Consider the following 11,090-nt stretch of genomic DNA (forward strand, 5'->3'; position numbering starts at 1 on the left):
TTCTTTATACTGTCTCTAACTTTACTAGCTGTAAACAGCGTATGTTTAAACTGCCCCACTAATCTTAGACCATAAAGCTTTGCCACAGTATCAAGACATTTTCTGCCTCCAAGGCTTAACAAATTATTCTCAAGAAAGGCAGTATCATGATTTTCCCCACCTTAAGCCAGTTGTCTGAGACAGTGGGATACAAGGGGTGCTTTTCTTCCTCCATGGCTAATACTAGAGGCAGAGTAGGCAATTCAGGCAATGGATGTCTGAGCTGTAAAGAGGCTAAGTTAACCAAGGTAATGAATCTCACTCTAAGAATCCTTTAGTGCCCTCTGATAATGTAATACAGGACATATTGCATCATGGGGACAGCACAACTTTGAGCCCATATGGCAAACCTTATCCAAACATGACTAAGCCGTATTCCTGCTGCATTACAGGAAGGACAAAAATAGAGGGAAAATTTCAATTCTCCAGTTAGTGGGACAGCAGGTTTTGTACAATAACAAGGGTGGGATGCTCACTTCCCACACTGGGTGTACCTCAGCGAACAGAGGTCTGCAGAAACAGGCCTAAGAAGTCATAAAAGAAGTAGCTGTAAAAATGCATGTTCAGAAGAGCATCTATCCACAAGTAGCACTCAGTATGCACTTAGAAACTACCCACAAAGAGTTAAAAGCCCTTGAACTAGGGCCAACTAATCTTTTAAGGTATTAACTAACAGAAGGAATGTTGGCCATAGGATCTTTATTATCCACCTGAACAAGCATGAAAAAACATTCAGATCATGCCAGTGTTTTATGCTGCATCTAGGAGCAGGAATCTCCATGCAGTGCAATATCTTTGACGTGTAATTCACACATGAAGACATCATCAAAGCAATTTCTAACTGATTTGTTTCAGAAAATAAAGAGCATACAGACGAATAGCATATTTCTGGATGCAGTACATAGTAACTGCCGCAGCTTCAGACACTCACTGCCTGGAGAGTGTCTGAGAGATCCCCATGATAGAAACAGGAATGCTGACCATGTATTTTCTTTTGTTCTTGTGCAATTAACAAGTGTTTTACTAATTAATGAACATGCCCCTTGAGAGGCATTTCAACAAGTTCAAAAATAAACACACAACTCTCCTGACATGCAAATACCGTGCAGTTGCATGGATACAGATTTATCATTCTAAACAAGAAGAGCACTAAAACCAGGGCATCAGGGAACTCGAAGTTATTGTTTTGGCTTCTACTAGAGGCTTCATCAGCTACCTCAGAGTAATTATTTAACTGTTCTGTGCTAAACAAACCCTTAAAACAGAGAGAATATGTATCTACACAATGTCATGTATTATCCCTTCCCCTGTCAGAGAGAAATAATGAAATATTTATGTCTGTAAAGGATCTGGAGAGCTCTAGCTGGGAAAAAAAATTCCATATAAGCATAAATATAACTAATAATATAGTATTTAAGCATGTAAGAGGCCTGCTGAGCAGCTGAATACTTACCAGTTTTCTCACTTACAGTTTTTTCTCCCATGTTCTTAGTATACAGATAACAGTTTATTTGCTTTTATTTGAGAAACAAAACTGTTTCCTACCTCTAAAACAAAAACATGTCTTAAGAAAGAGTTAAAAAGTAGTAAATTATAAAGCAAATGATAGCATAACCCCATGAAAGACAATACATTGCAAAAAACACTCCCCATAAATCTCAGTAACTCAGTAAAGTATAAGGCAGTTGGTCACATCTGTTACCAGTTAGATGTAAATTTCAGATTACAGATAAAAATTAAATTGCTTTTGAAAGTTACAGGCAAAATAGGAACATATTTTACAAATAAAAGCATTAATAAAAATGATGGCATATTAGAAGAATTGGAAATATTTACAACATATCCCAGCTTCGCTTTAGTTGCTTTTAGATATCAAGAAGTGCCCTTTCTTTCACCTTGTTAGGATTAGTTTGCATTTTTCTTTGTGCTTATAAAATATTTAAAAAGAAAGAAGTAAGGTTTTTAGGACAAATGCAAACATGGTGTAAAGTGATATAACTCCCATTAACTGCCAGGTGACCCAAACTGGCTTCCACCAGGCATGAATTTTTCCAGTCTTTGTGTCAGCTGTACTTCTCTGTCTCCCAAGGGCACTGATGAATAAATATTCTGAGGTGTTCAAATGCTATTGGAATGAAATTTCAGTCCCATATGCATCTTTTCATGTAATGTTTTCTTGTGATTCCAAAAGCCAAATGTTTCTGTATACTTACAGACATATATATTTCCACCGAGGACATGAAATTTCATTTTGCAACATTACCTTGCTTTGTTCTATGTGTTGTGTAGCAGGAACTCTCATGCAAAAGCACTAACAGGCCCAGGTGGCACTAATCCCTCTTGCTGATAGCATGGCGCTCACTGCAAAATCTAATGGTAAGAAAAGTTGTGCAGATGACTCAGTAGCAAATGTCATGGTCCTGTCCATCTGCAGATTCAATTCCAGCAGCCAGAGCCAATGTAGCGGGCTGTGTCCTGTGCATGGGCTGAGATTAGGAGGGGAAGGAGCAGTGAGTTTTGTAAGCTGGTTAACGATGCACAACTGAAATGTGTGCACTGGAGAGGAGCTAGTCAAATACATGACTCAGCCACCTTCACTCTTCTCCGCAAAATAGAGATGGACACCAGTGTCAGCAGAGTTGGAATCAAAGCAAAACTGCTCAGAAAAGGGTGATCACAGGCTCAGACTCCTTTTAAGTTGCAAAGCTCCAAGTTAAAGTTAACAAGCAGAGAAATGGGCCAGAGACACTAACCAATTACGTATAGACACACTGCTTTATACAAATGTGCATGAATCAAAGGAGTATTCGCAGAGAGGTAGCCAATGAACATACCTTTTCCAGTTGTACTTCTCCCTTTTCTCTTCTTTCCTAGTTTGTGTTTCAAATGGCAAAACGTACTCACATGGTGAATCTTGGCATCCTAATCTCCGGGCCTTTGGAATCGTAGAGTGTGTGTTGTGCACCTGCAACATCACCAAACAGGAATGTAAGAAAATTCATTGTCCAGAACAATATCCCTGCAAATATCCTCAGAAAGTAGAAGGAAAATGCTGTAAAGTCTGCCCAGGTAAAACAAAGTTGATCACAGACCACCTTTTTGTTGTGCATGTTAAGGGGCTTGGCTCAAACCTGGTCACAGTAAGATCTGATGAAAATAGCAATAGCTGTGCCTAGTGTTCTCATGTGTGTGCAGAGATCTCAGTGCGAGACAGGCAGAGCTGCCTGGCCAGCCCTGCTGTTCCTCAGACCGGGGGCGGGGGGCTTGCTGCCTGGGGCACGTATGTTCTGATCGGTCGCTGCCTTTCTCTCTGTTAGCATGATTTCCTGACATTCATTTCCAAAGAGAGTATTACAGAAATGTACACAGAAGGTTCATTACTGTCAAAAGACTCTCCCATCCTTCCCCCGCTGCAGTGCCCCCAGAACCTTCAAATCATTTTCTAGCTCGTGAAATTTGCATGGAGATAATACCATTTCTGGTTTTTAAAATGTACCAGAAGGATTCAAAACCCCTGATTATAGACTGATTGGTGTCAGTTATGTAACTTAATCCTTAAAATAAATACTAACTTATCACAAATTTAGCATTGTTTCTATGCCACGCTAATGATTAAAGTTATGTAGACATTACTTACTAAAATCAATGCCTACAACTAGTGAAAAATCTGCTAATATGACTCTGCTGACGGTCTGCCAAATGACCAGCCATGTTGCATATGATATAAAGGGTAAAGGAGGGTCCAGTTCCCTTCTGTGCCTTTAAACTTCTTTTCTAATCTGTATGGCCCATTTCTGTGTTTGTTTGGTGACGCGCTGGGAGGAAATGCTCTGAGGAAATGAGTTGTTCTGTCGTGTATAGAAATCCTTCATAGAATGCACACTTCCCATTTTCTCTTGCTAGCCTTGCTTACTGGGAAAAAGCACGACACAGAGGCAGTTGGCAGGCAGGAGGTGTGTATCTAGATCCTTTTGGATACCTGTGAATCAGAGACCCACAGCTTTTATTGGGCTCATTTGATATGAGAACAGTCAGCAAAACCTGGCTAACAGGCTTCAATAGAAAAATTAATAGCAAAAAGAGAGTTACTGTCTTTTTCTTTGAGATTCTATGTGCCAATTTTTAAGAAAGCTGAACCTCTTCCTGCAGTCTGTCTTGTATGTGTGGAGAGGTATTAATTATTAGGTTTGCCCACAAACAGCAGTCCAAATTTCTGAGTTGCATCATCTCTCTTACATTCTCATCCAGCTCCCAATTACCAACAGAATAATCGCAATTTCTACTTATATGTTCTCTGACTTTACCTGGTGGGCAAGAGGTAAGTGCACTAGGGCTAGCCCAAGCTTGCACCAGCCAGCTAGCTGCTGCCAAGCAAAATTCAAACCGTGTAGATTCTACCTGCCCTTTTCCTCAGAAGAGCATTAATTTGGGTCTCTTCACTCTGTCCAACCACCAATTTTAATTCAGTTATTACCACTGAGACTTCTACCATTATGTCAAATATGCTTGAAAAGTGGACAACAGGTTCAAAAATTGTGAGGAGTCTCACAGACCACAAGGTTTCACCCAGCTCATTTCCTTATGAAACTGGGTAATAAATATGAATTATGTCTTGCGACCAGACTGGCCATCAGAACCGAGCAGAACAGAACACTGTTAAATGTCCAGGGCTTAGATGGAGATGGATTTGAGTGGCCATACAAGTGAAAATTCTGCTTTTAAACGAAACCTGCTTGGCTATCAGTACCAAGTAAGTTCTGGAGGACGTGATTACAGCTGTAGTATGTGTTTTGGGCTTTTTTTAAACAGAAGAAGTGCCAAGTCAAACCTTTGACAACAAAGATTACTTCTGTGGGAAGGAGACATTTCCCGTCTATGAATCCGTTTTCACAGAGGAAGGAGAAACCATCAGAAAAATTGCAGTAGAGACTGAAAAGCCACCTCAAATTGAAATACACGTGTGGACAATTAGAAAAGGTGAGTTGAGCAAGTTCTTTCTTCAAGCAGTGTATCATCTTCCATTAAAATCCCAGGACAATTTACAAATGCAAGCATCGTGAGACTGCTGTTCTTCTGGCTATTTAGGATATCGTTATTACAACCACTTCCATCATACTCAAGTTTAGCTTTACTAAAACTATTAACATCACACAAAGCTCTAGTTCTGCAAACTCCTGCCCTTCATTGTAAGCAAAAGCACAATGGCAAACAGATTGTCAGTAAAATCCTGTGTAAATTATTGCCGAGAAATGGGTAGTAACGTTTGAACCAAGTGCCTGGAGGTTCTTGTTTAGGAAGGACCAAAACACTTTCCATTGAAATCAGTCTGCCCTATCTGCCTTAGTGATGCTACACCCATGATGGTTTAGAATATGGGCAAAAAAATGTGTTAAGGATGTAAACAATATCTTTATTATACTAACTGGTAAAATTAAAAAAAATAGAAGAGCATTCAGAAGCCCAAGCACTTCTGCAAATCCTGAACTTTTAGTATAATAAAAATTATCTCCAGCCTCCTAAGAATCCCATCTACCTGATCTACTTTAAGAAAAAAGCATGTGATCCTCCTAGGAAACCCTCATATAGGGCAGCCCTTTACACGGAAACAATACATCTCTAGAGTGCACTTTAAAGCACAAAGCCAAGCTGAAATCATGAGCAGAAAAGAATTCACAGAGGATCAGATGGTTAATAACTACCGTGTGTGTTCAAGAAGCCACAAAGCCTTGTGATGATTTGACAGTGATGTCGCCTGCTAGTTCATGACAGGCAAAATGGTATCTGACTGCAAAGTGATACTGTTTTTCTCCAGGACACTGGGATTCTGACTTCTGTTATAATCTTACATTTACTCATATTAAGGAAGGGTTCAGCTGTATTGGAAAAGAATTGGCTACTTCTCACACCCCCTACAAACTCTCTGCAATTGTAAACCCACAGAAGGATTTGCAGGGGAGTAGCAAAAAACCAGAGGGGTGGCAAACAGAATAAAGAAGAATCGGCTGAAAATCCATGTAACTGCTAAGGATTATTTCACAAGGTGACTAGACATGGCAGTAATTCTACATAAAGACAGGACAGCAACACAAGTTTACAACAACAGGCACATTTCCAGTAACGTGCACTCTCATTTCTTTGCTGAAGGGATTCTGCGTCACTTCCATGTTGAAAAAGTGTCCAAGAGAGAATTTGAAGAACTTCCTTACTTCAAGCAGATAACAAGGACAACCCCTAGTAAGTAAAATTCTGACCTCTTCAGGTTTCTGTTCTCCATATAATCATAGCCTTGAAAAATATCCTCTTCTACTCAACACAGTCAAACAGATGTACTTATTTTCCCTCCAGTACATGGCTCTAATATTTTATAAGTTTAGATTTAAATAATCAAAATACAGCAATTCAAAATATAGATACATATAACAGTAGGTCATGTTCATGCTGTCTTAGTCTCCTATATTTTGATAAAATACGTGATAGGCTGTTTTCTGCCCATACTGCCATAAGTCTGAAATATGACTGATGTCAGCACAGCAGCACAATTTGGATTTACTTAAGTAACATGTCAAGTTACCCCAATTTTTTAGAAAGTCATTTAGAAGGGAAAAAATTCAGAGATGATTAAAGGAGTTCTCCTACATACATGTGTGTTATATTTGAAAGAAGCCTTTCCTATGTTCTTAACAATATCTTCATTATTAACATCTGCCTTTTGAAAGAACATGTAATTCTTTTATCACTCTTGATTCAATTTCTTTTCCGTATTTCATCCAGTTTGGGATATTACAATTTGATAGTTGAATTAAGATACAGACATTTTTAGTTCCCAGTCCTTTTGCGTTACAAGTTGTCATTTTTTCTGAGGTCTCTAATTAGGCAAGGAAGTATTTTTCCCAGGAATAATATACTCTTGATAATACAGGCTTAGTGAGAAGCAAACACCTTTTCATATAAAAAGTATCCTAATTTTCTGCTGTCATCCTTCTGTAAGCTTGTCATTGTTATCTGTAATACAGTATTATAGTTACCAGGACAGCAGGCATTATCAAAATGTATAGAAGTATTAATATCCAGCAAACACAGTTTGTGTTACACACAGGTAGGCAGAGTTCACACTGCATGAAACACTTAAGACTTGTTGCTTCACAACTTTTAAATACTTTGGTTTACCATCAGAGTTAAATTTTCACATCACTGTCATAAAGCAGAGTATCCAATGTCATAAATGGTTGACTAAATAGGATCAACTTACAGTACTACTTAATTAAAGGAATAATATTCTGTTCCTTGTTTATTATTTTTAACAAAGTTATTTTGCATGGAATATGTTACATGATTGTAAGATACTTTGAATATTTTCCATGGGCAGACTGGACATCCTCTCTTTTACCATTGTGAATCAGTTTGTTTGGAGAGTGCTTGTAAATGTCTTCAAAGTTCCCTATGCCCTTTTCTAAGTCAGTATCTGTCTCCTTTGTATTTTTATTTTCAGGCCAGTGGAAAATATTTAGCGAGGGAGAAGCTCAGATCAGCCAAATGTGTGAAAGCAGAGTGTGCAGGACTGAGCTTGAGGATTTGGTAAAAGTTTTGTACCTTGAAAAGTCTGAAAAGGGTCACTGTTAAGGGAGACAGCACTGGAGGGAGAAACACAAGAAAACTTATGAAAACTTGGATCTGCAGCTGGACTGCAGGCTTATTTTGCTTAAGTCAACAGTTGCCCTAAAAGCCAAAACTATAATGCAGTAATTATTCACATCATGCACAGCAAATTTGCTGCTTTATGTGTAGTGGTCTGTGTCAACCGTTCAAATATCTCCTCCAAAAGACTAGGAGGCTCTGTGTTACTGGTGGGGGAAGGAGAAAGAGAGACTGTACTTTCCCAGAGTTGCATTTCTTTACAAGTTAAAAAGAGAAAACAGAACATTTTTATTATTATTATTTGGCAAGTTATTCAAACTAATGAAAAGAAGGACACCTAATAAATGTGCAGGAGCTACAGAGAGCATTATTTCCTGTGCTGAATTTATACCATTTCTGGTGTTGAAATGACTCATGTATTTTTTTTAGTAGTGGAGGAAAAATACAAGTGATACAATACTTGTGTTGGAGACATAAAAAACAGATCTAAACTAACAAACTCCTAAGCAGCCTGCCTTTGGGATGATGTCTTGTAGTTGAGCAAACTGAGTCCATAAACTGAACAGCAGGTGTTAGTGGCAATCACTATATTTTTGTAGCAATTTGAGCAAATGTTCGCTTTTAAGTGGTTTTCACTGTTTCCTCCACCCACTTCTCTAAAAAATGTGGAGCGTTAGCTCCCTATCACAGCCCTAATAACTTCATTCTTCTGGGCCCTATTAACACATGGTTTTGGCTGATAAACTGCCTTCTAAAGTGATGTGGCAGAAGGTGGTGAAGTACAAAACACCTAGAGGGTTAAACCTCCCGAGTAATAACTCCTTAAGAGTTATGACAGTGCTTAATTTATTTGTTCTGATTTGTTGCAAACCTGATCTGCATTTTTCTGAGGGTGACCTTTCAATTCTCACACTTCAAGGACAGCTCTCTCCCATAACAAACACAGAACAGCTACAGCAGGCCTTTAGAATACAGCAGCTCTGTGAAAACTGTGACCTTTGTGAAAAACCAATCTGAGAGATTGTTAAATTCAATATAGCATGTCTACAGTGTGTTTAAGAAAGGTGGCTCTCATCTGCAGAAAAAGTGTCATTTTAAAAATGTTTTCTCTTAAGAGTCACCAAAATACTGCACATGCACTGGCTGTGATGTCAGATTAAATCCCAAGAAGCAAGTGACTGTGCCTGCTTTTGCTCCCATTTTCTACGCCTCAAGCAGACGGGAACACTGCTGTTCAAACACGCTAGGAAACAAAGCTTTACGGAAATGGGCTGAGCCAGGGGCTGGGTCTTCACAGGGAGTGAGATCAACAGTGCCAGCAAGGATTTGGAGGTTTGTCATTCTGCCAGTGACACCACTCCAGGGTGTACCCATTTCTAAAGGGATGAAGGTGTGGGAGAGCTCAGTACTGAATGCCAAAAGCCCGTTTCAGGTAGAGCTTCACCATCCTGAGGGGATCCTTGTCTCAAGCAGCAAACCCTGGCAGCCTCCCTCCCTCTGCAGTGCAGGCCTTGGGGACAGGTTTCTTCCTGACACCCAGGTCCTGCCTGCGCTGCCTGCAGTGCCAGGAGGAGCATCATGCAGGGCTTCTCAAGAAGAGCAAGTGAGAACAGACGTGAAGGAAAGGCTGAAGGGAACTAGGAAAATATATATAGGGTGCCCTCAGGTCCTTAGAGATCTTGCCTTGTATATAACCACCCCATTGTCCCTAGGCCTGGACAGAGAGCAGATATTATTTAACAGCACTTACCTCCATACCAAGTACTCAGCATGGTCTAGTGCGTAACAGGAAAACACGCTAAAAAGGGGCCTCCTCCAGCAACTGTGTGGATTTGCAAGACTGAAATATTCTCACCTGGTATCAGTAAGAACCACGGGGATTTCCTTCCCAGCCTCCGTGGGCTGTAGCAAAATCCTCCGTGATCCCTCTATGGCTGCAGGGCCTGAAGTGCCATCCTCGGTGTCTTGGGGCTGTTTCTCACTCTCTTCCCCTCAGCCCCGGCTGCCCGGCAGCGTTGGGGCCTTTCCTAAGGGCGGCCGCCGCCTCGCCGAGGGGCTCAGCCGTGCCCTGGGTGGGGCCGCTAGGACCGGCCGGAACCAGCCGTGCCCGGCCCGGGGCAGCCCCTCAGCTCCCTCAGAGGGGCCCTGCGGCCCCTGGTAGCACCGGTAGCGCGTCGGAGTGCACGGTGTTAACGAGCACCTGGCTGTGAGAAGTCCTGTATCGCTGTTCATTAAGAGGCGAGCTAAGTAAACTGCCCCACCCCCTTTCCACAGGACTGTAGCCTCTGCCTCCAAAAATCCTGCCCCGGTGTTGGAAAGGGCTGTAGTGTATCCTAACCGAGGTCCTGAGACCTCGGCTGCACCAGAGGTTACTGCGGTGTCACTGTAGAAGCAGCAGTTTGGCATCAGCAGCACCCATTGCATGTGGCATCTGCTGGGTTGAAAAGTGCTGCAGAAGTGCAAAATTTTATTATAAATCTTCTAATACATCATGAATTAACCTTATCATTCCTTTGGTGAAGACATTGTAAGGAAGAGGTTCTGAGGAACTGCACGGATTTGGTGGGAAGACCAGCAGTTGATTTCTCACCTCATGGGCATCGTCAGTTTGTAGCAGTAGTTGATGGAAAAAGACTAAGTGGAAAGTGTACAGTGTTTGTAATTTTTTTTTAAGAAGGCAGCAACCTGCTTTTTGTATTTGTGACAGCACAGGTTGAATCCAGATTGTGTATTTATTTTATAATAAACACTTTTTAATAAAAGCAAAAAAAATCATAAGCATCGTTTAGTAAAATGCATTATTGCATTTTTTCCAGTATCTGGTCACTTAAGACAACAAAATACACAGTGTCGTGTTTCTCATTCTCTTCATGGGATGTATGTCTGTTACAGTACTTATTTATGTACTTGTTGTATCACTCTGACCTGGTTTGATAAATTAATAAACTCTCAAGTTGATAATAAAACAAGACGTTTTGTGTCTGATGCTGTTTGGTCAAGATGTTTGGTGTCAGTTCCCTGTTCGCAGTCCTGCTGCTGCCACCTCAGAGAAAGCCTGAACCTGCATGCCCGGCTGGGTGCAGTGCCTGGCTGCCTGCTATGGAATCATGTACTGAGCTATGGGGTCAGATTCAAGATTTAGGACTGCTGGACAGGGTGCAAAAGAAGGCTTCAGCACTCATCCACATCCTAACACTTCCAAGTGTGAGCTTGAACCACATGGGCGTCAGCAGTGCACCTAAGACACCAGTTTGTCAAAAACCTAAGAGATATTTGTAGGTTATGAGCAGTTCTGACTTACCGTCACTTACAGCCGGGCCTGAGAAGCTCTGTGGAGTGCACTCATGGGAGTCCCGGTGAACTCAGCAGGATTGTGTGGCCCTCCACAGACATGTTTGCTTCAGTTAACTGTTGCA

General features: G+C 41.0%; 1 protein-coding gene across 5 annotated transcripts in view; it reads left to right on the top strand.

Annotated features, from left to right (window-relative positions):
* CHRDL1 (chordin like 1) overlaps window positions 1–10,642 on the top strand; it is a 45,346-nt gene extending 34,704 nt beyond the window's left edge. For 4 of the 5 annotated variants that reach the window (XM_074882442.1, XM_074882440.1, XM_074882443.1 and 1 more), the window contains exons 9-12: window positions 2,914–3,108; window positions 4,849–5,016; window positions 6,184–6,273; window positions 7,529–10,642. In XM_074882442.1, the coding sequence (XP_074738543.1) occupies window positions 2,914–3,108; window positions 4,849–5,016; window positions 6,184–6,273; window positions 7,529–7,659 (584 nt within the window). In that variant the 3' untranslated portion in view covers window positions 7,660–10,642. The remainder of the gene's footprint in view (window positions 1–2,913; window positions 3,109–4,848; window positions 5,017–6,183; window positions 6,274–7,528) is intronic. The other variant, XM_074882444.1, reaches the window with a different exon arrangement.
* The last annotated feature ends 448 nt before the right edge of the window (window positions 10,643–11,090 follow it).

The sequence above is a fragment of the Strix uralensis genome, chromosome 13 (genome assembly GCF_047716275.1).
Source record: "Strix uralensis isolate ZFMK-TIS-50842 chromosome 13, bStrUra1, whole genome shotgun sequence".
NCBI lineage: Eukaryota > Metazoa > Chordata > Aves > Strigiformes > Strigidae > Strix > Strix uralensis.